Source organism: Bos taurus, chromosome 2, assembly GCF_002263795.3.
Source record: "Bos taurus isolate L1 Dominette 01449 registration number 42190680 breed Hereford chromosome 2, ARS-UCD2.0, whole genome shotgun sequence".
NCBI lineage: Eukaryota > Metazoa > Chordata > Mammalia > Artiodactyla > Bovidae > Bos > Bos taurus.
This window is the reverse complement of record NC_037329.1, coordinates 36,884,079-36,909,832: the sequence shown is the minus strand read 5'-3', so window position 1 is coordinate 36,909,832 and position 25,754 is coordinate 36,884,079. Positions and strand designations below refer to the sequence as shown.

Here is a 25,754-nt window from a genome sequence, read left to right as displayed (position 1 = left end):
ATGGGGAAACAGTGGAAACAGTGGCAGACTTTATTTTGGGGGGCTCAAAAATCACTGCAGATGGTGACTGCAGCCATGAAATTAAAAGACGCTTACTCCTTGGAAGAAAAGTTATGACCAACCTAGATAGCATATTCAAAAGCAGAGACATTACTTTGCCAACAAAGGTCCATCTAGTCAAGGCTATGGTTTTTCCAGTGGTCATGTATGGATGTGAGAGTAGGACTGTGAAGAAAGCTGAACGCCTAAGAATTGATGCTTTTGAACTGTGGTGTTGGAGAAGACACTTGAAAGTCCCTTGGACTGCAAGGAGATCCAACCAGTCCATTCTGAAGGAAATCAGCCCTGGGATTTCTTTGTAGGGAATGATACTGAAGCTGAAAGTCCAGTACTTTGGCCACCTCATGTGAAGAGTTGACTCATTGGAAAAGACTCTGATGCTGGGAGGGATTGGGGGCAGGAGGAGAAGGGGATGACAGAGGATGAGATGGTTGGATGGCATCACTGACTCGATGGATTTGAGTCTCAGTGAACTCTGGGAGTTGGTGATGGACAGGGAGGCCTGGCGTGCTGCGATTCATGGGATCGCAAAGAGTCAGACAGGACTGAGCAACTGAACTGATGAGCGCCAAAGAATTGATGCTTTTGAACTGTGGTGTTGGAGAAGGCTCTTGAGAGTCCCTTGGACTGCAAGGAGATCCAACCAGTCCATTCTGAAGGAGATCAGCCCTGGGATTGCTTTGGAAGGAATGATGTTAAAGCTGAAACTCCAGTACTTTGGCCACCTCATGTGAAGAGTTGACTCATTGGAAAAGACTCTGATGCTGGGAGGGATTGGGGGCAGGAGGAGAAGGGGACGACAGAGGATGAGATGGCTGGATGGCATCACTGACTCGATGGATTTGAGTCTCAGTGAACTCCGGGAGTTGGTGATGGACAGGGAGGCCTGGCGTGCTGCGATTCATGGGCTCGCAAAGAGTCGGATGGGACTGAGCAACTGAACTGAACTGAACTGAACTGAAGGATGCTGTGGCTTTAATCTTCTTATACAGCTGGGGGTGCTGTTTAGATTACACCCTTGGTTTCACTGTCAGGTTTCATAACTCAGTTGGTAGAGTAGCTGCCTGCAATGCAGGAGACCCCTGTTCAATTCCTGGGTGGGGAAGATCTTCTGGAGAAGGGATAGGCTATCCACTCCAGTATTCTTGGGCTTCCCTTGTGGTTCAGCTGATAAAGAATACGCTGACACTGAGGAAGACCTGGGTTCTATCCCTTGGTTGGGAAGATCCTCTGGAGAAGGGAAAGCCTATCCACTCCAGTGTCCTGCCTGGAGAATTCCATGGACTGTATAGTCTATAGGGTCACAAAGATTCGGATGATTTTCACTTTCACTTTTTCATTGTCAGGACAATGTCCTTAACCTTCTCCAAACCCTCTTGAAACATCATGCGATTGACTGTTCACAAGATTTCTAATCATAGACTGGAGAAGGCTAAGTGAACTCTGCAACTACATTTTTTAAAAAGCATATTCTGTAGTAATAAAAAAAAAAACAGAGCATCTTCCTATAGGAAAGAAAATTCAACACAAGTCAAACTGACTCTATTAAGTTTAAGAGTGCAAAATAAAATTATTTGAATATTAGAATGCTTTACTTTTGGAGAAGTGATTTTTCAATATTAATAAACCTATAATCAGAAGATCCTCTGAAATAAAAACCTGGCATGATTAACTCTCAAATTTTGCTCAGAGAGCACAATTGAAAACTGATAAATTACATCATAAAATGAAAATAGTTTTAGAAAACCATAATTATTCTTTTTTACAGATATTAACATTCAAGCATAGTTTCAATATTATGAATGCAACTTTTTTTTGTTTCCATTTTAACTGATAAGTAAAAATGTAAGCTTACTGCATAATGAGAATACATCTCTAATGCCTAAATTATTTACATTATAATAAACTGACTAATTTTTAGCACAGCTTTACAGATTTTACTAGCCAATCTATCTATAAGTGATTAAAGCAGTTACAGAAATGCCAGTGTCTCAGGAACAGTGCATGTTAACTCCGAGTGCCTTTATTAATATCAAATGAACTTTCATAACAATATAATAAGGCCTTTTCCTCCCACAGGAACAAAATTACATAAATACCATACTAATGTCTTGAACCTATACTATGAGTGGACAAAATCTCCTACCAATCAGGAAATGTCTAGATAACAAATTAAAACAAAATGATTATAAGGAATAAGTATGCTTAAAGCATCTAATCTTTTTTTGTAAAAATCAAGGAGACCATTTGTTATGATAGAATTCCACATATGCTGCTTTTTGTGTGCTACAAATGTCTTTGTTATTGCTACACAAACTTGTTGCAACATCTATTCTCTTATCTCTAGTTCTTTAAACTGTTAGCACATTTTACAGCATTGCTAAATCAGTGTCTAGTATGCAACCTTCAAAATGTGTTTAATTGTCAAAAATGGTAGCACAAATAAAGGTTACAAGAGTAATTAAACACTAGTAATAACTGAATTCAATAAAGTGAAATTATTGTAAATTAAAGAAATGTTCAAATTATTTGCCCATATATTAAAATTACTAAACATATTAATGCTTAAATATTCTGAAACTCACAATGTACAAATTCTGCTAACTTGAACTTTGATTAAAGAACAAATAGAAAGAATTTTATAGTTAATGGTAACAAGACATTCCCCCACCAATAACTTTCATTTTATTCCTTTATTCTTACAACTTTTTCAGTAGTTAACCTTTATATTTTAACATTTAAAAAGCATGGTATGGAAGTAAAGTCTTTCTTTTTATTTTTAAATATGTGTTTTGAGATTGTTTTAGACTCACAAGAGTTGTATAAAATATCACAGGGTCCCAATCTCCCCTTATGTTAACATTTTATATGATAAAAACTAGTTTTCAAAGCCAAGAAATTAACCCTGATTAATTAATTAATTTACTCAGATCTCAGTTTTTCCAGTAGTGTCCTTTTCTGTGCTAAAATCCAATCCAGGATCTCATGTTGCATTTAGTTACTGTGTCTCCTTAATTTTCTCTAATTTGTGACAGTTTCTCAGTCTTGTCTTTCATGACCTTGATACATTAGAGTACTAGTCAGGTACTTTGTAGATGGATCTCAGTGTGGGTTTGTCTGATGTTTTCTCATGATTAGAAGAGGTTAAACATGATTGGGAAGAGTACCCAATGCTTCCTTCTCATTGGGTCCATGATGTTGCTATGTGGTACCGGTGACATTAACTTTGACTACTTGGTTAAGTTGGTATCTGCCAGGATTCAATATAAAGTTACTAATTTCCTTTCAAACAGTCTTTTTATTAGAAAAAAAAATCATTAAATGTCTAGGTAGCCTTGGGAACAAAAGCTACTACTTTATATAACACTGAACCTGGTGAACAAGCTTTTGATTCAGTTCACTCAATGATGTATCAGTCCCCAGGCAAATAACTATTCTTAAAAGACAGGAGTAGCTGCTCCTCTGGAAAAAAAGTATTTTTTTTTAGATCTAATGAAAGAATTTAAAGTTCACAAATTAAAACACTAAAATTATACTATATTTATATATTCCTATATTCAAATATAGATGTACTTTATTTTTATAATAAATTATAAAAAATGTGAAAACAAGCTTAATTCTAAAATCTTATTTTACTTATGCATCAATAAATAAGTCAGTTTTCCCATAATAAACAAAAATTACTAAAAGCAGCCTTGAAAAACACATTTCTTTCATTGCTACATTAATGAAAAATAGCAATTTCATTGCTACATGTCTTTAAACTCCTGTCTCTAGTCCTTTAAACTAGAAGTATATTTTACAGCATTGCAAAATCAGCTTCTAGTATACAACCAGCAAAGTACAGCTAATCATCAAAAAAGTAGTGCATTCAATAGAGGTCATATATTAATTTGCTACAGCAGCCATAACAAAGTGCCCACAAACTGAGTGGCTTAGAACAACAGATATTTATTGTCTCAGTTCTGGAGGCTACAAAATTCCAAAAGCAAGGTGTGCGCAAGGCCATGCCCTGAAGATGCTAATGAAGAATATGTTTCATTATTCTCTAACTTTGGAAACCTCAGGCATATTTCCTATGTCTCCAGATGGGCTTCTTTCTGTACACATCTATGTCTAACCTTCCCCGTTAATAAAGACACCAGTGATTTTGGTTTAGGGCACTGATGCACTTGAAACTAAGGTGGAGTTAATATTTTGAAAACAAGGTGTTTGTTCTGCTGGCTTAATGAACACTTGACTGTTACTCTTTTGCACTGAATTTTGCATATTTCTGGGAAGACCTGAATTTGTCCCAGAATATTCCATAGTTCGTGAGAAAAACAGTTGTCTGTAGTATTGATGTAAGGGCACTTTCTCATATGATCATGGTTTAAAGGACTATCTTGGTTAAATATATATAGGTTAGATGTGTACATGCTCATATCATCAGCACACATTAAATAATTTTATACATAGTTTCCAGGGGTGGGTTAAGAGTAGCTTGTGAAGCAACTGGAAGTGAATGGTGACACAGAGACTATCCAAGGAAGACTTGGTGGTAAGGGTCTCTCATAAAGAGAGCAAGGGAGACAGACTGTGTAACAGTTACTGTTACAGATTCACGGCATGGAAAAATATTCTCCAGAATTATGAATTAATTAACAGCCTACAATTCTTTTTTTTTCATACTTATGAACTATATAATGAAGGACTGCAATGCATTTTGCCTAGCTTTCATTTCTTTAAAATTGCTGCTTTCTAAAATTCTCTTGTTTTCACATTTTGTTGGGGAACCCAACTACTGATCAATAGCGTTTCACTCAAGAAATAGCAATAGTTGGACATTTCTGAATTTTTCAATATTGCTTTTTTTCTTGTTATATTTATACTTGATTTTGAAAGATTGCTTATTATGCTTGTGTCACTGCAAGCAATCAGGACCCAGTCATTGTGTAACACATAATGATACTAATTGTACAACAAAGCCTGAGTTTTTGACAACTGTAAACCCCTAGAGTTAGATGTCTCCCTCCTAATGCATTCATCTATACCATGGCCTTTTCTCTTCACGCTCAGCGGATTCATAAGGTTATTTGCCTTTAGTGATTTTACTTTCTTACAGTATGAAATGATGAAGGTTGATAAAAGGAGAGATTACATTAAAAAATAATAATAATAGTAAGCCAGAAAGAAAAACACCAAACAGTATACTAACGCATATATATGGAATTTAGAAAGATGGTAACGACAACCCTGTATGCGAGACAGCAAAAGAGACACAGATGTATAGAACAGTCTTTTGGACTCTGTGGGAGAGGGTGGGGGGGGATGATTTGGGAGAATGGCATTAAAACATGTATAATATCATATAAGAAATGAATCGCCAGGTTTGATGCAGGATACAGGAAGCTTGGGGATGGTGCACTGGGATGACCCAGAGGGATGGTATGGGGAGGGAAGTGGGAGGGGGCTTCAGGATGGGGAACACGTGTACACCCGTGGCGGATGCATGTTGATGTATGGCAAAACCAATACAATATTGTAAAGTAAAAAAAAAAAATAAATAATAATAATAAAAAGAAAAAAAATTCAATAGTATGTTGTATTGGGAATATAGTCAATATTTTCTAACAACTTTAAATAGAATATAACCTATATAAATTTTGATCATTATTTTGTACACATGAAACTAATATCATGAATAAAGTATACCTCAATTAAAATAATAATAATAATAAAGAATGGGAAAGCAAAGCTAAAAGAAACAGCAGCTCTAATTTATTTCTCTGTGAGAGCCTCAGGTCTCCTTAAGTGTTTTCCTTAAGTGTTTAAAATGAAGAGGTATGGTAGATGCTGTTACACATATGCACAGTTCCCAAAGACCCCAGTAGGGTAAAGACCAAAAGGAAGCAAAACTAAAAGAAGATAAAACAGGAGAGCTGGGTTCAATTTCTGGTTGGGGAAGATCTCCTGGAGAAGGGAATAGCAACCCACTCCAGTATTCTTGCCTAGAGAATCCCATGGACAGAGAGAGCCTGGTGGGCTACAGTCCATGGGGTCACAAAGAGTTGGACACGACTGAGCGACTTTCACTCACTCACTTAAGGACCCAATTTCCAAAGATGTCACATGCTGAAGAACAGGGGATTAGGATTCCAATATATCTTTTTTGAGAGGAAAGAAACAATTATATCCATAACCTTGGGTTCATTTTTAAAATTACCTAATTGATTGGAAAGTATGGCCTTTCTTTACTAATTTACTGCTAAAATTCTAATTAAAACTCCAAGTTCTATCCATAAAAGTGATGTAAAATATATTTCAAAAATACCTGGTGCCTTGTGATCAAACTCTTCATTAAATAAATCTACTGAGAGGGAAAAAAAAAAGCTAGATAGTGAACATTCCAGGGTCTTTATTTGTGACTTACAGATGTCTAGAATATAGACAACTAAAAAAGAAAATTGTTATAATAGTTCATATAAGTACTCAGAGACTGAAATGAAAATCTGGCTTAATCCCCAAACCCTCAAGAACAGGCCTATCTCATTCTCTTGACAGTTCTCTACTGACAGTAAACATAAGTTCCATCTTTTAAATAAGAATTTTTAATTAACAACTTTATTTATTCAATGCCTCTTCAGTAAGGTCAACTCATCTTTTAGATTCTTTACCCTGAGGCTTATAATGCCCATCTCCAACTAAAATCTGCAGTTATTTGGTATCATCAGAGTAGAGCATGCTGCTGCTGCTGCTGAGTCGCTCAGCTGTGTCTGACTGTTTGCAACCCCATGGACTGTAGCCCACCAGGCTCCTCTGTCCATGGGGATTCTGCAGGCAAGAATACTGGAGTGAGTTGCCATTTCTTTCTCCAGGGGATCTTCCTGATCTGAGTAGAGCATAATATAGCCTAGAAAACATTAGAGTAAATTTATCATGTAATTTACAAATCCTATTTCTGCAATTTCATCTCTCCTTCCCTCTCTTTCTTCAACAATTGTTTCTTAAGCACATATTTTGTGCCTGGCACTGACTGGATGCACACTGACAAAAGAACACTGTGTGGTCCCTGCCCTTTAAAGGTAGAAGGGACAAACAAGTAAATCAACACCAAATCTAGGATTATAAATTACGAAGAGTACTATGAAGGAAATTAGGTGTAAAAACAGATAACAGAAATTACCCAGACACTATGAACTAATTAATGTTTCAGGATATTTAACCTGAGACAAAGCCATGAGAATCAGCTTATGTAATTCCTCTAAGACAAAGAGAACATGTTTGAGACCTTGTACAGTTCTTCTAAGACAAAGGGAGAACATGTTTGAGACTTTAAGTTGGGATTAGATGGTGGAGAATGTATCAGTTATTAACAAATTGAAAAGTACAAAACAATCAACTCAAAATGCCTAAGTGAAAAGGTAAATGTATTAATTCACAAACATAAAAGCATTTGGAAGATGCTTTAGATAAAGAAGACTGGTTGAAAGTTTACTAGGATTTAATTCCTCTTTCCTCTCTTGGCTCTATTTACTCAGATAGGCCCTTCCTTTTAGGTTTATGGGACAAAAAGTTATACTTCCTCACAAGTACCAATAAAAATCCTACAGTGGAATTTCTTTCCCTTTGATTAGTCTCACTTGCCTTGCTTAACCAATCACTTAACCATCATTATATGGGAAATATGATGTTTGGATTAGCTAGATTGTGTCACATATGCCATCCCAGGAGTCTAATTTTTTTGAAAAAGAAAGTGATTCATTTTGGGGGTGATAACTTCAGGTAATGAGGGAGTAATAGTAAAGTGGTCACATAAATCATCCACAGAAAATGATTACAAAAATTTGATTGAAAACAACAAAAATAAGATACTGAAAAGCAGAGAAAAGCTAGGAGAAATTTTAATCTGGAAAAAATGGTAAAAAGAAAGGGTAAGAAGTATGACTTTGTGGCTTTCTGATCCCATAATGCTGTCTAAACTTCACAGCTTTAACTACAGAAAACAGTGGAAAATGAAACAACAGGCTTGTCAACTAAAGGTGCCAGAGGTCAGACTCCAGGCTAAGAAAACATCGGGAAATCAGGAAATTTAAAGGGGAAATCCTGGCAATGATCAAACCACAGAAAGAATGAGACTCAAATTCAGAACTTAAACTTTCCAAATGTCTAACTACAAGTACTGTGTACCGGGCACCACAAAATAGCAAGCAGAAGATGTAGAGAAAGAAGCTCCACACAGCAGATATGTTCAGTTTGATGTATTTCTTAATTGAGTGCATACCTTCACCATGATTAGCTTAGACAGCAGAAAGCCTGAGGTGTCAGAGAGCAGAGTCCAAAGCTGGCAGAGCAGCTGGATATCACGGGCTAATTTTACAAGCAAGGAAACCACAAAGAGAAAGAGATGTATCTCTGCCAAGTACATGGCTGACCCAACAATTCTCACAGGCACAGAAGAGACCCACCAGGGCCAGTCTGAAAAAGTGGCATGGGAAGCCAAAACACAGAGCACAGATTATCATTAGTACGTTTTTTAACCACAATAAAACTAAAATGGACATCACTTTAAAACTGTAAATGTCAAATTACTGACTTTTAAACATCAGTGAAAGAAGAATTCACTTAGGAAAATAGAAAATAATTTCACTAGAATGATAATGAAATGAAAATATATCAAAATTTGAGGGATGCAGCTATAGTTGGAAAGGGAAAGTTTTAGCATTAAGTGCATATATGAGAAAATGAGAAAAGTCTAACATAAATAATCTAAGTTTTCCCTTTAAGAAATTAGAAGAAAAAAGGAGGAAATCACACACATTTGAAAACAAGGAAATAATAAAGGTAAAAAATCAATGAAACATAAAAAATAATATTGAAAAAAAAATCAATGAAACCAAAATCTAGTGTCAAAATGGTTGATAAAGTTGATAAAGCTCTAAAGGAAAAAAGGCACAAATCATTAGTATCAATAATAAAAGAGAAGATATCACTACAAATTCTACAGAGTCAAGGATAAGGTACTATTTGGAACAACTCTGCACTTATAATACAACTTAGATGATATGGGCAAAATGTGAAAGACATCAACTACCGAAGGTCACCCACAAAGAAAATGGTAAATCTGAATAGTTTTATACTTCTATTTTTAAAGGTGAACTCCTAGAAATTCCCTGGTGGTCCAGGAGTTAGGGCTCTATGCTCTCACTGCTGAGGGTCAGGGTTCAACTCTTGGTTGAACCAAAAAAAAAAAAATCCACAAGTTGTACAGTTCGGCCAAAAAAAAAGTTGAACTCCTGATTTAATATCTTCCGATAACAACACTGGGCTTTCCAGGTAGCTCAGTGGTAAAGAATATACCTGCAAATGCAGGAGATGCAGGAGACAGGTTCAATCCTCAGGGTGGGAAGATTCCCTAGAAGAGAACATGGCAACCCATTCTCATATTCTTGCCTGGAAAAATCACATGGACAGAGGGGTCTGGCGGGCTACAGTCCATGGAGTTGCAAAGAGTCCTACGTGACTGACCAACCGAGCACACACACTCAACATTAAACCAAACAAAAAATACCAATCTTCCAAGCCTAGATGACTTCAGAGTGGATTTTACCAAACTTTTAGGGAAGAAATGCTATCAGTTTGATACAAATTCTTCCCTAAAAAAGGTTTTCAAGAAGCAAAGACTGGTCAATTGTGTCAATTCTTCCCAAGGGTTTAGTGAGATGAGGACAGAAAAATGGCATTGCTGTGGATTGACATACACATAAAAGATGAGGAAAAGGGGAAAGCACATACAGCCATATATTTTGAGAAGTTTGGTTATAAAGGGAGGCAGAAAAGAGAGTCACAGCCAGAAGAGTGTTTGGGTGAAAGAAGGAAGAGTTTTTGATATGTATTTCTTTTTACGACAGGAGATACCAAGTGCAGACTTTTATACTAATGGATATGATAATAAATAGAGATAAATTAATGATACTGTATAGGAGGATTGGCATCCTTGAAAAGTCTTTCTGTAATTTTTATAAAGGAATTGGTAAGTATTTATTATTGTGGCAGTTAAGAGCCAACGTACAGATACCAAGAGGAGAAGGGGGGTGGGATGAATTGAGAGACTGGGATTGACATATATACATGACTATGCATGAAACAGGTAAGGAATGAGAACGTACTGTACAGCACACAGACTGCACTCTTCTCCCAGTTATCCAAGTAATGCCAGGGCTTCACTCTCCCCTGCTCAAACACTACTTTGCCCAAATCCAGTCATTATATCCCGTAACAATCTGCTTACAGTTTATCTCTGGAATCTTGTTTCTTTCTCTAACTCCAATAATTCCGGGATCTTCCCACCCCAGGAATCGAACCTGGGTCTCCCACATTGCAGGCAGACACTTTACCCTCTGAGCCACCAGGGAAGCCCCTTATTATTTCTCACTCAGATAAATTAAGCACTTTCTAATGATCTTTGCCTCAGACCATCCTGATGCTCTATATGCTGCTAGAGCTATCATTTTCAAAGCATTAAAATTCTTCTACTTAATCAACTATGAATAAAAATAAAGGTTATAGTTTACTAGGCCCCTACTCTAAGATCTCATCTATCCTTATAAAATGGATAGCATATTTATTTTTTATTTGAGGTAACTGAAGTTTAGGAATGGGTGAGTAATTTATCCAAATTCACATAGCTAATAAGTGGATAAGCCAAGACTCAATTTCAGGGCCTTTCAATCGCAAAGTCTGCTTTTAGTCAATATATTCTTCTGTCTAAACTCTTAAGCATGGTGTGTGAAGTTCTAAATAATCTGACCTTAACCAACTCCCCAGCTTGACCTCCTGTCCCTCTGTTCCACTTAACCATAGCAGATAGTGGCTATCCGTTCTCTCCCTATTCCTTACTAATGCCCTCTGTTTTCTTCAGGATGGCAATATGCTCAGCTAAAAACTAATTTTCCTAGTCTTCTGGCAAGCTGAGATTACCATTCATATAATTCTGACAAAAGAGATGTTAAGTGGAAATCTCTGGATGGGTTTCGGGGAAAGCTCTTTAAAAGAAGTTGAAGTAATCAGACATATAACTTTTCCCCTCTTCTACTCCATCCTCTTCCTTCCTGGAAAACAGTACCGTAGGTGGATCAGCCTTCTAACAGCCATAATACAGATATTGAGCATGAAACTCCCATAGGTCAGAGGAGAGGATATATTTAATAAAATTAGGAGCAGGTCTGTGATGGTACTGCCCACCTCATAACTATTACCTAAAGACTAGTATATTTATTTGACCTGTGTTACTGCTCATAGTTAATTGCTGTTAAGAAGAGATAAGAAAGTCTTCTTCAGCGATCAATGCAAAGAAACAGAGGAAAACAACAGAATGGGAAAGACTAGAGAGCTCTTCAAGAAAATCAGAGATACCAAAGGAACATTTCATGCAAAGATGGACTCGATAAAGGACAGAAATGGTATGGACCTAACAGAAGCAGAAGATATTAAGAAGAGATGGCAAGAATACACAGAAGAACTGTACAAAAAAGAGCTTCACGACCAAGATAATCACGATGGTGTGATCACTGACCTAGAGCCAGACATCCTGGAATATGAAGTCAAGTGGGCCTTAGAAAGTATCACTACGAACAAAGCTAGTGGAGGTAATGGAATTCCAGTTGAGCTATTCCAAATTCTGAAAGATGATGCTGTGAAAGTGCTGCACTCAATATGCCAGCAAATTTGGAAAACTCAGCAGTGGCCACAGGACTGGAAAAGGTCAGTTTTCATTCCAATCCCAAAGAAAGGCAATGCCAAAGAATGCTCAAACTACCACACAATTGCACTCATCTCAACGCTAGTAAAGTAATGCTCAAAATTCTCCAAGCCAGGCTTCAAAATATGTGAACCGTGAACTTCCTGATGTTCAAGCTGGTTTTAGAAAAGGCAGAGGAACCAGAGATCAAATTGCCAACATCTGCTGGATCATTGACAAAGCAAGAGAGTTCCAGAAAAGCATCTATTTCTGCTTTATTGACTATGCCAAAGCCTTTGCCTGTGTGGATCACAATAAACTGTGGAAAATTCTGAAAGAGATGGGAATACCAGACCACCTGATCTGCCTCTTGAGAAATCTGTATGCAGGTCAAGAAGCAACAGTTAGAACTGGACATGGAACAACAGACTGGTTCCAAATAGGAAAAGGAGTACATCAAGGCTGTATATTGTCACCCTGTTTATTTAACTTATATGCAGAGTACATCAAGAGAAACGCTGGACTGGAAGAAACACAAGCTGGAATCAAGATTGCCGGGAGAAATACCAATTATCTCAGATATGCAGATGATACCACCCTTATTGCAGAAAGTGAAGAGGAACTCAAAAGCCTCTTGATGAAAGTGAAAGTGGAGAGTGAAAAAGTTGGCTTAAAGCTCAACATTCAGAAAACGAAGATCATGGCATCCGGTCCCATCACTTCATGGGAAATAGATGGGGAAACAGTGGAAACAGTGGCAGACTTTATTTTTTGGGGCTCCAAAATCACTGCATATGGTTACTGCAGCCATGAAATTAAAAGACGCTTACTCCTTGGAAGGAAAGTTATGAGCAACCTAGATAGCATATTCAAAAGCAGAGACATTACTTTGCCAACAAAGGTCCGTCTAGTCAAGGCTATGGTTTTTCCTGTGGTCATGTATGGATGTGAGAGTTGGACTGTAAAGAAAGCTGAGTACCAAAGAATTGATGCTTTTGAACTGTGGTGTTGGAGAAGGCTCTTGAGAGTCCCTTGGACTGCAAGGAGATCCAACCAGTCCATTCTGAAGGAGATTAGCCCTGGGATTTCTTTGGAAGGAATGATGCTGAAGCTGAAACTGCAGTACTTTGGCCACCTCATGCGAAGAGTTGACTCATTGGAAAAGACTCTGATGCTGGGAGGGATTGGGGGCAAGAGGAGAACGGGACAAAAGAGGATGAGATGGCTGGATGGCATCACCGACTCGATGGATGTGAGTCTCAGTGAACTCTGGGAGTTGGTGATGGATAGGGAAGCCTGGCGTGCTGCGATTCACGGGGTCTCCAAGAGTCGGACACGACTGAGCGACTGATCTGATCTGATCTGATGTTAATCATTGTTAACATTACTATTCACTGACAAATACCCTACACTGAGGCCTTACTGATCAATTTGCAGTTTCCTCACTATACCATGATTTGGCACACTTCTAAAGAGGTAGGCCTGCAATTCAGATACATGTGTAACTCAGTCACTAACTTTAAAAGCAGGCATACTCCAGCTTTAACGCGTGAAGTTTAAACAGCTTCGTGTTTTATATATTCAATATTTTACAAGTCTTTGTTTGAAGAGTTCTAACTCAAAAAATGGATTGAAATCCACTGATCTATAGCATAGTTTAATCACTGAAATATAACTTCTGATATGACCAACAAGACCCCTATATGCAGATAGCCTTAGATTAATCAATCTTTGTTGCAGTGTAATTTTCTATCCAAGTTACTGCAATAAAATTAAAGGTGTGTTGTGAGAGACAGTCCTTCATGGTCCCTGCATGTTGTTGCTGGGCATGCCAAGAATGTAAGGTCTTGACCACTCTTTAAAACTGGACAGTTTCTCAGGACTGCAGTAAGCAATCTTGATGGATGAGGTGACATTTCCTTCCAGACAAAGAGTGTGTGTGCTTTTATTTACGACAAAAGCAGCAGGTTGCTAAACTAACCATTCCTTAGCTGTGACACAAATCCACTAAATGTGTAAAATTCAACTAAGTCTCTCAGTGTTGCCCTGTGGGACTTGGGATACCTGGGGAATCAACGCCAACGTGACTATTTGCTATGCCATAGTCATAAGATCTCTGACCAAGGAGTCTCAAGTCTTCTGCCAGCATCATAATAGTAATAGGCTAACTTATAGGTATGTATAATCCCAGACCCTGACAAGATGTTGATTTAAAAGAAATTAGTTGATTATTCAAACTGTGAAAGCAGGTTAAAATTAAATTCTTTGTAACTAACAGGAATTCCTATAGACATATCATTAATGAAGACGACAGAGAAAGGCCAATTAAAATAACCATTTAAAACAACAATGTCCTCAAAGGGACCATTAAAGAACTGGTGAGGTATTGATATTTTAAAAATGAAAATTCTGTTTTGTTGTCTCTATACATCAAGAAAATGAAGGAAATTCAAATTGTTTAAGATAAAGAAGGCAGGTCCATTATCACTTTATACTTTTACTTTTAAAAGGAGAGAATTATCAGACACTGAATAGGCCAAAAATAACAAACAGATAAGAGAAGACAGGAAAATTTGATAAACTGAATTAGGTAGGACAACTGAGCATTTTCCATACATTATAAGGCTCTACTTTACACATAAACCACAACACTGTGAAAGTTAAAAATAGAAAAAAAATTTTTTCTTAGAAAGTGAAAAAAACTCCTGCCATAGGTACTAAAATTATACTGTGTTGATTAATAAGTGATCTATCCCAGAATAAACACAGAAATAAATTACAGTTTCTTTCAATGACAGCATCTGCACATAAAAACTACTGGCAAATAAACGATAAATTTCCTCATCCTTTATAGATGAAGAAATTTCTAATGTTATTCAATAACTAAGCATACTCTGCCTTTCTGCAACTCCCAACTACCATTACCAAAAACCAGCATTCAATGTGTGACGACTCAGAATTGTAAGCAATTCAAATGCCACTAATTCAGAAAGCTACATGAGAAATAGCTAATAGCAAAGTGTCCAGAAAACTCAAGCTCTGCACTCAAGGACTGAAATTTTCAACACTGAAAAAAGGACATTTCCCTAGAAACATTATATATTTTAAATATTAATTCACAAGTAAATACAAAGTAAGATAGCAGATTGGAAGAACACAATGAAAGGAGTTGACAACAAAGGAAAGGAGAAGAGTTATACAAAAACATGAAAGAATAATTACAAAAATACAGCTGTGTGTTATCATTTAGACAAAGAAACTTAAGGTAAAATGCCAATTGTGGTATCACTATTTTTGAACACAGCATATCAAAGGCATTCATTATTTTACATATAGCCATCATTTTATACACAAGGGAAATGTGGAAGTTGCTAAATAACCTAGATTGTACAGGGTGCAGGAGAACAGGAATTTTATTCATTTATGCTTTCAATGTAATGGTATATTCTTTTAGTTACTTTACAATTACTAAGAAGATGTTGGAAAATTGTTCTGATAAAATGATGAAACAAAATCCTTGTCATACCACAGACTGGAAAAAATCAGATAATTCAACAAATATATATTTGACAATTTGCGAAGGTATTCTGTCAGCAAACATTCCATATCGATGTATTTTATTCACCCAAAATTATAAACTAATTTTGAAAAAGTGAAACATTATTAAGCTCTAATGCTTATACACATGAAATAATCTATAAGATAATTATATATATAAGACTAAAAATCTTCCTAATGATAAAGGAAAGAGTTGATCAACTTTAGGTTAAAAAAGAAAAAAGAGAATGTATTCTACTAAATATCCAAATGTGTTTGGGCACACAGTGATGTTGAAGGGTAAAAAATACCTTTTACATAAAACTAAAATTGAGGCCATTTTCATTCTGAAATAAAGTTCCTTTAGCAATATAACTTTTGCTCATGTTTATAAAAAACTTGTCAAATATCTTTAAATATTTTTCAAAATATTTAAAACTTTAAAAATACTTTTCATCAAATAAATGATACGTTTTAGTATGTATCTTATGAATTAGGGTAGCTGAGGTTTGGTGAAGGTCATTTAAAATACTGGAAGCAAATTTAGGACAAAGAGGTCCATGGCACTGAGGCCTAATCTTACCATCCAGGTTTCTTTTGTATTTCTGTACTCTCTCATGAGCCTATTGTTTTAAAAGATTTTTCATGTATTAATTTATTAATTAAAATGGTCCCAGTAAGATATTATAATGAAATTCTTAAAAAGAGCTTCTAAAAATTATGAAAACATGGAATAAGCAGTGCTACTCCAGTGTGCTGATAAAATCCAGAAAAAACAGAGACTAGAAGTTTAACCTAGCAATTGTTCAACAGGCCAAAGGAGGTAAAGAAAACATTTTATTCAAAGTTCAAGAAAACACTCTGAATGCAAACTAGTAAAAGGATGGCACGCTAGAGTTAATAAAGAGTATTCACCACATGGGTTGATTGTAGAGCTAAGTGAAGCAGCTCCCGTGGAAAGGCCGCCTTTTGAAACTGATGAAGCCACAGAAGGGATCGAGGATGAAGTCGGTGTAGCAGAGGAGGCTGTAGAGGATGGTAACCGTTCTCCAGACTCCATGTCTATGGGAAGAGGGCAAATGTTAATTTTCAGTGTTAAATAGTAGGATTATGCAAAAGAATTAAATATATTTAAAATAAGTCAAACTTCTAGGAATACTTTTTTAAAATACGAAAATAAGTTTAGAAATACATGTTCTTCAGAAAGATAAAATATACAGTAAATAAAAACAATGTGAATTAAAATTCCAGTTTATAAGGTAAGCTTAATACTAAGCATAACAGATCTAAAAAACTTGTATTCTTATATAAAAAAATAAGTCATTTGAATACAGTAACTTCATACAACTATGTGTTGCCATAATCTTAGGAAAATAAGCATATTAACTTTTCATTCTTCTTAAATCACCTCATCATTTTTTCACTTACAGCATAATACTCCTATTATCTTAATGAACCAAGAAAATACAACCAAATTATAGTGAAATGTAACCCTGTATTCTAAACCCAAATAGCAACATACTTCTAGGTCTTAAGCATCCATGAATCTGATCAGGTAATCTCCAGTACAGTGAGTCCTCCCAAAAACACAAATACATTTTATAGTTTATCCTAGAGTCTAGTTTGAACTATGGTCTCCAAATGGCTTTAATATGATCCATTTATAATGACTTGACTTATAAGCATTTTTATTAACTTGCTTAGCTGATCTGGGTACTATTTACATAGATCTTATTATAATAGTTTATGTTGATATTAAAATCTAGAATGGAAATGAATGAAGGAGTCAAAAGTTAAGAACTTATAAAACAAATATGTGATAGGATGTAATGGACTGTATAGTGACTACTCTTAATAATATTTTATTGTACATTTGAAAGTTGCTAAGAAAATAGAGGAGAAACAACCTCAGATATGTAGATGATACCACTCTAATAGCAGAAAGCAAAGAGGAACTAAAGAGCCTCTTGATGAGAGTGAAGGAGGAAAGGGAAAGAGCTGGCTTAAAACTCAATTTTAAAAAAACGTAGATCATGGCATCTGATCCCATTATTTGATGGCAAACAGAAAGGGAAAAGGTGGAAGCAATGACAGATTTCCTCTTCTTGGGCTCTAAAATCACTGTGGATGGCGTGGGCAGCCATGAAATCAGAAGGCGACTGCTTCTCAGCAGGAAAGCTATGACAAACCTAGACAGTGTGTTGAAAAGCAGAGACATCACTCCACCAACAAAGGTCCATATAGTCAAGTTTATGGTCTTCCCAGTGGTCACGTACGGTTGTGAGAGCTGGACCATAAAGAGGGCAAAATGCCAAAGAATTAATGCCTTTGAACTGTGGTGTTGGAGAAGACACCTGAAAGTCCCCTGGACAGCAAAGAGGTCAAACCAGTCAATCTTAGGGAAATCAACTCTGAATACTCATTGGAAGGACTGATGCTGAAGCTAAAGCTCCAGTATTTTGGTCACCAGATGCAAACAGCTGACTCATTGAAAAGTCCCTGATGCTGGGAAAAATTGAGGGCAGAAGGAGAAGAGGGGATCAGTTGATGACATGGCCGGATGGCATCATCAATGCAATGGAAATGAACTTGGGCAAACTCCAGGAGATGGTAAGGCACAGGGAAGGGGAGTGCTACAGTTCATGGGGTTGAAAAGCACTGGCCACAACTTGGGCGACTGAACAACAGCAAGAAAACAGATCTTAAAAGTTCTCATCACATGGAAAAATACTTATAACTGTGTGATAAGGATATTAACTGAACTTACCATGGTGTTCATTTCACACTAATACAAATATTGAATCATTATATGTACACCTGAAACTAATATAATGTTATATGTCAGTTATATCTTAAAATTTTTTTAAATCTAGAATAGGTTATGGTCATTTTAATACTCTGTATATACTAATATCACAATTAAGCAAGGAAACTATGAAGTTCACAGTTGTTTAAATGAGTACACATATATAGGAAGAGACAAAAAAAATACTATTCACATATCAACCATGAGTAAACTTTTATTATTTAAATAATTTAACCATAGAAAGATTTTTGTATGGACTTCTATAGGCGATTCACATAATTACTACATATTTTCTAAGAAAAAGAATTTGATTTCATTTAAAACTATTGTCCAATCAACATATGAAAAGATGCTCATCATTGCTAATTATTAGAGAGATGCATATCAAAACTACAATTAAGTACTACCTCACACCAGTCAGAATGGCCATCATTAAAAGTCTGCAAATAACAAATGCTAGAGAGTATGTTGATAAAAGGGAACTTTACAGTATTATTGGTGGAAATGTAAATTAGTGCAACCTCTATGGAAAATTCTGAAAGAGATGGGAATACCAGACCACCTGATCTGCCTCTTGAGAAATTTGTATGCAGGTCAGGAAGCAACAGTTAGAACTGGACATAGAACAACAGACTGGTTCCAAATAGGAAAAGGAGTACATCAAGGCTGTATATTGTCACCCTCCTTATTTAACTTATATGCAGAGTACATCAAGAGAAACGCTGGACTGGAAGAAACACAAGCTGGAATCAAGATTGCCGGGAGAAATATCAATAACCTCAGATATGCAGATGACACCACCCTTATTGCAGAAAGTGAAGAGGAACTCAAAAGCCTCTTGATGAAAGTGAAAGAGGAGAGTGAAAAATTTGGCTTAAAGCTCAACATTCAGAAAACGAAGATCATGGCATCCGGTCCCATCACTTCATGGGAAATAGATGGGCAAACAATGGAAACAGTGTCAGACTTTATTTTTCTGGGCTCCAAAATCACTGCAGATGGTGACTGCAGCCATGAAATTAAAAGATGCTTACTCCTTGGAAGGAATGTTATGACCAACCTAGATAGCATATTCAAAAGCAGAGACATTACTTTGCCAACAAAGGTTCATCTAGTCAAGGCTATGGTTTCTCCTGTGGTCATGTATGGATGTGAGAGTTGGACTGTGAAGAAGGCTGAGCGCCGAAGAATTGATGCTTTTGAACTGTGGTGTTGGAGAAGACTCTTGAGAGTCCCTTGGACTGCAAGGAGATCCAACCAGTCCATTCTGAAGGAGATCAGCCCAGGGATTTCTTTGGAAGGACTGATGCTAAAGCTGAAACTGCAGTACTTTGGCCACTTCATGCGAAGAGTTGACTCATTGGAAAAGACTGTGATGCTGGGAGGGATTGGGGGCAGGAGGAGAAGGGGACGACAGAGGATGAGATGGCTGGATGGCATCACTGACTCGATGGACGTGAGTCTGAGTGAACTCCAGGAGTTGGTGATGGACAGGGAGGCCTGGCGTGCTGCGATTCATGGGGTCGCAAAGAGTCGGACATGACTGAGTGACTGGACTGAACTGAACTATGGAAAATAGTATGGAGGTTATTCATACAACTGAAAATAGAGTTGCCATATGATTCCAGCAATCCCACTCCTGGATGTATATCCAGACAAAACTATACTTTGAAAAGATACAAGCACCACTATGTTCATACTAGCACAAAACCAACAGGCAAGACATGGAAACAACCTAAATGTCTATCCACAGGTGATTAAAGTCTTCCACACAATGGAATAAAACCCAGCCATAAAAAGAATGAAATAATTCCATTTGCAGAAACATGGATGGACCTAGAGATTATCATATTAAGTGAAGCAAATCAGAGAAAGAAAAATATCAGGTGATATCACCAATATGCAGAATCTAAAATATGACATACATGAACAAATCTACAAAACACAAACAGACCTACAGACATAAAGAACATTCTTGTGGTTGCCAAGGGTTGGGGGTGAGTGGGAAGGATGAGTTGGAAGTTTGTGATTGGGAGATACAACTATTATATAAATACACATACATATACATAATGCAAACTATTACATATATACATATATATTATACATGTATATATAGATGTGTAAAGGAAAAACAACAAGGTCCTACTGCAAAGCATAAAGAACTATATTCAATATCCTATAATAAACCATAAAGGAAAAGAACATGAAAAAGAAATATACATGTATAACTGAATCACTTTGCTGTATAGCAGAAATTAACACAACACTGCAAATCAAGTATACTTAAATTTAGAAAGGTAAAATAAAACACTGGTCAATTAAAATAATGCAAGATTAATCTTTAAATTATTGAATCCATATGGTATGTATATGATTTTTTTTAGATAGATGCATAGGGTAAAAGAAATCTCAGGTTGACACAACAGCAACATTAGTAGGGCAATTTCGATAAGTTTTCCAGTCATACACAATTCAAAAACTTCTCTTCATATTCTGACATTGCTGTCAACCACCTCCATAGAAGATGGTACTGCCATAACTAGTAGGTATCACTATGAACAAGGCTAGTGGAGTGAGTACCTAAAAGATGATGCTGTGAAAGGGCTGCACTCAATATGCCAGCAAATGGAAAACTGAGCAGTGATCACAGGACTGGATAAGGTCAGTTTTCATTTCAGTCCCAAAGAAGGCAATGCCAAAGAATGCTCAAACTACTGCACAATTGCACTCATCTCACACACTAGCAAAGTAATGCTCAAAATTCCCCAAGCCAGGTTTCAACAGTACATGAACTGTGAACTTCCAGATGTTCAAGCTATATTTAGAAAAGGCAGAAGAACCAGAGATCAAATTGCCAACATCTGTTTGATCATAGAAAAAGCAAGAGAGTTCCAGAAAAACATCTGCTTCTGCTTCATTGACTATGCCAAAGCCTTTGACTATGTAGATCACAACAAACTGTGGAAAATTCTGAAAGAGATGGGAATACCAGACCACCTGATCTGTCTGCTGAGAAATCTGTATGCAGGTCAAGAAGCAACAGTTAGAACTGGACATGGAACAACAGACTAGTTCCAAATCGGGAAAGGAGTATGTCAAAGCTGTATATTTTCACCCTGTTTATTTAACTTATATGCAGAATACATCATGAGAAATGCTGGACTGGATGAAGCACAAGCTGGAATCAAGATTGCTGGGAGAAATATCAATAACCTCAGATATGCAGATGACACCACCCTTATGGCAGAAAGCAAAGAACTTAAGAGCCTTTGATGAAAGTGAAAGAGGAGAGTAAAAAAGTTGGCTTAAAACTCAACATTCAGAAAACTAAGATCATGGCATCTGGTCCCATCACTTCATGGCAAATAGATGGGGAAACAATGGAAACAGCGGCAGACTTTATTTTGGGGGGCTCCAAAATCACTGCAGATGGTGACTGCAGCCATGAAATTAAAAGACGCTTACTCCTTGGAAGAAAAGCTATGACCAATCTAGACAGCACATTAAAAAGCAGAGACGTTACTTTGCCATCAAAGGTCCATCTGGTCAAAGCTATGGTTTTTCCAGTAGGCATGTATGGATGTGAGAGTTGGACTATAAAGAAAGCTGAGTGCCAAAGAACTGATGCTTTTGAATTGTGGTGTTGGAGAAGACTTGAGAGTCCCTTGGACTGCAAGGAGGCCCAACCAGTCAATCCTAAAGGAAATCAGTCCTGAATATTATTGGAAGGACTGATGCTGAAGCTGAAACTCCCAATACTTTGGCCACCTGATGTGAAGAACTGACTCATTTGAAAAGACCCTGATGCTGGGAAAGGTTGAAGGCAGGAGGAGAAGGGGACGACAGAGGATGACATGGTTGCATCGTATCACTGACTCAATGGACATGAGTTTGAGTAAACTCCGGGAGTTGGTGATAGACAGGGAGGCCTTTCATGCTGCAGTTCATGGGTTTGCAAAGAGTCGGACACGACTGAGCGACTGAACTGAACTGACTGATAACTAGTAGGGTCATAAAGAATTTTTTGTTTTCTCTTTATCACCATTCAGTATGGAAAGGCATAGTTGGTTCTGATGGCTACATGGAACTAATGCTTAAAAGGCAAGTTTCAGGGCATCAGTTACTAATAAGTTTTGAGACATATGGCTGTTTAACAGCAAGGTACATGGCTGATAACTTCCTCTACAAACTATCTTCACCAACAAGTCTCATTTTACTAAGTATATTAAAAAAGACATTTATTTAAAAAATATAAAAATATAGAGTTTACTGGAAAAGGCTATTTTAAAAAGTTATACCTGGTAATCTATTGTCTCAGATAAATCTAAAATGTTCTATTTAAATGTATTATGGAGGCTTCTCAATGATGTTTTGAAATTTTTAATTGGTGTATAATTGACCTACAACACTATGTGAATTCTAGGTATGTGACATAGTGATTCAATATTTCTATATATTACCAAATGATCACACCACGGTAAGTCTAGTTACCACCTGTCATCATACAAAGATGTTACAGTGTTATTGTCTATATTCCCCATGCTGTACATTTCATTCTTGTGACTCATTCATTTTTTAACTAAGTTTGTAAATGTATTATTTAAAAAAAATAATGAAAGGATTTGTTTTTAAAATTGCCTTTGTACTCCACTGCAAAAGTAATTCGGGACATAAAATAGATAAGCATTTTAGCTGAGTACCTGGCATATAAGAACTCAATGAATAAAAGTCATTACTTGTCATAGGATAATAGCTTATGAGCTCTGGGCATATATCTTTCTGTTGATGTAACTTCACTCAAGACTAAAACAAGGAATACCCAGAAGGCATAATCAGCAAACTCTTACATATTGCTCATTTAGATCACTCTTCCTGAAAATATTTAATAAAATAAAAAATATACATATATTAATATTTGAATCTACCAATCTACCTTTGTGACTCTATCCTATAGAATTAAAGAACAAATAGTTTCTTTTTCATAACACTGTTCAAAAATAAAATTGAAATCTGGTTGTACAAAAGAGTAGAACTAGAGCTAGTAGTATCAGGCTGGGGGCTCTTTTTCAGTTTCAGTAAAAGTTCAAGTTTCTCTTTTATTCCTGTTCATTCAAGTGGGAAAAGTTTTTGTGCTCAATTGCTCAGTTGTGCCCGACTCCTTGTAACCCTATGGACCATAGCTCGCCAAGGTCCTCAGTCCATGGGATCCTCCAGGCAAGAATACTGGAGTGGGTTGCCATTTCCTCCTCCAGGGGATCTTACTGACCCATGGATCAAACCTGGGTCTCCTACATTGACATGCAGATTCTTTTACCACTGAGTCAACAGGAAAACCTGAAAAATTTATCTCTTTTTTAAAAAACATGCTTATGCAGCCATTTGCCTTAAAAGTTCTATTATATACATTATTCATGTATTATTTTATTTCAAGTGTTTTAATTTTAGATATGTACTTCTAGCCAGTATGATCTCCTAGGTGGCTGAGTATTCTTCTCATATGTAAAGTACTCTTACTGGCTTAGCGTAAAAGTTTTTTTTCTCATGTTTTAATAGGTATTTCTTAGTTTCAGTAACCCAAAATTTGGTCAACTATTCCATGTTTATCTTATAGATATCTTTCTTTTCATTTTAAAGAAATTTAACAAATCCACTCCAGCCTTTGTTACTCTAGAGAGGATTTTAAGTTATATGCTTGAATTAACAAGGACTGGCTTTTCAAGTTTTCCTTTTCAAGTTAAATATTATTGAATTCAGGTTTTATTTACTATTGTCCTCTGCTGAGCACAAGCAAAACTGGAAATAATCCTAGCCATCAACTTGGAAGTTAAAGAGGAGGAAGGCAATATCTCTGTAATACTGAATAATCCAAAAAACAATAATTGGCCTGCTAATTTTAAGCACAGCTCAAAGAAGAAAGTTTACAATACATGTGCACCAAAGGATGCTAAAAACAGTAGATAAGTCTGAAGAGAAACAAGATATTTGCATAAACTCAAAAAGTATCTCCTTGAGATAGTTACTAATTAAAAAACAGCAAAATAGTAACTTCACAGAAAAGATGCTCAACATCACTCATTATCAGAGAAATGCAAATCAAGACCACTATGAGGTACCACTTCACACCAGTCAGAATGGCTGCCATCCAAAAGTCTACAAATAATAAATGCTGGAGAGGGTGTGGAGAAAAGGGAACCCTCTTACACTGTTGGTGGGAATGCAAACTAGTATAGCCACTATGGAGAACAGTGTGGAGATTCCTTAAAAAACTGGAAATAGAACTGCTTTATGATCCAGCAATCCCACTGCTGGGCATACACACTGAGGAAACCAGAAGGGAAAGAGACACGTGTACCCCAATGTTCATCGCAGCACTGTTTATAATAGCCAGGACATGGAAGCAACTAGATGTCCATCAGCAGATGAATGGATAAGAAAGCTATGGTACATATACACAATGGAGTATTACTCAGCCATTAAAAAGAATTCATTTGAATCAGTTCTAATGAGGTGGATCAAACCGGAGCCTATTATACAGAGTGAAGTAAGCCAGAAGGAAAAACACCAATACAGTATACTAATGCATATATATGGAATTTAGAAAGATGATAACAATAACCCTGTGTACGAGACAGCAAAAGAGACACTGATGTATAGAACAGTCTTATGGACTCTGTGGGAGAGGGAGAGGATGGGAAGATTTGGGAGAATGGCATTGAAACATGTAAAATATCATATAAGAAATGAGATGCCAGTCCAGGTTCGATGCACGATACTGGATGCTTGGGGCTAGTGCACTGGAACGACCCAGAGGGATGGTAAGGGGAGGGAGGAGGGAGGAGGGTTCAGGATGGAGAACACATGTATACCTGTGATGGATTCATTTTGATATTTGGCAAAACTAATACAATCATGTAAAGTTTAAAAATAAAATAAAATTAAAAAAAAAAAAAAGAAACTAAATCACCAAAAATTAAACATATCAATATCATGTATGCTCTGATGTCCTTATCACCTCTGTGGTATTCTTGCCCAAAACATATAACTTCTGTTGAATCATAAGAAAACATCAGACAAACCCAAATTGAGAGACCATATACGTTATTGACTAGTATTCATCAGGTATCAGGGAGAAGGCAATGGCACCCCAGTCCAGTACTCTTGCCTGGAAAATCCATGGACAGAGGAACCTGGTAGGCTGCAGTTGAGGGGGTCACTACAAGTCGGACACGACTGAGCAACTTCACTTTCTCTTTTCACTTTCATGCATTGGAGGAGGAAATGGCAACCCACTCCATTGTTCTTGCATGGAGAATTCCAGGGATGGGGAAGCCTGGTGGGCTGCCATCTATGGGGTTGCACAGAGTAGGACACAACTGAAGCGACTTAGCAGCAGAAGCATCAAGTATCAAGGTCATGAAAGAAAACCAAAGACTGAGAAAATGCCATAGGTTGAAGACTAAGGAGATAAACAATTAAATGTAATGTGGGATCAGACTTTTTTTTTTTTTCAGATTGAATTTTAAAACAGAAAAGGACATTAATAGAAAAACTGGTAAAATTCATATAAGACATGTAGTTTATGATTAATAGTATTGTACCAATATAAATTTTCTAATTTTATCATTTTAA

General features: G+C 36.6%; 1 protein-coding gene across 26 annotated transcripts in view; it reads right to left on the bottom strand.

Annotated features, from left to right (window-relative positions):
- The window catches only part of BAZ2B (bromodomain adjacent to zinc finger domain 2B), a 331,716-nt gene that overhangs the window by 137,241 nt on the left and 168,721 nt on the right, over positions 1 to 25,754 (bottom strand). For all 26 annotated transcript variants that reach the window (XM_059875504.1, XM_010801997.4, XM_005202456.5 and 23 more), the window contains one exon: positions 16,232 to 16,378. In XM_059875504.1, coding sequence (XP_059731487.1) covers positions 16,232 to 16,376 — 145 coding nt within the window. In that variant the 5' untranslated portion in view covers positions 16,377 to 16,378. The remainder of the gene's footprint in view (positions 1 to 16,231; positions 16,379 to 25,754) is intronic.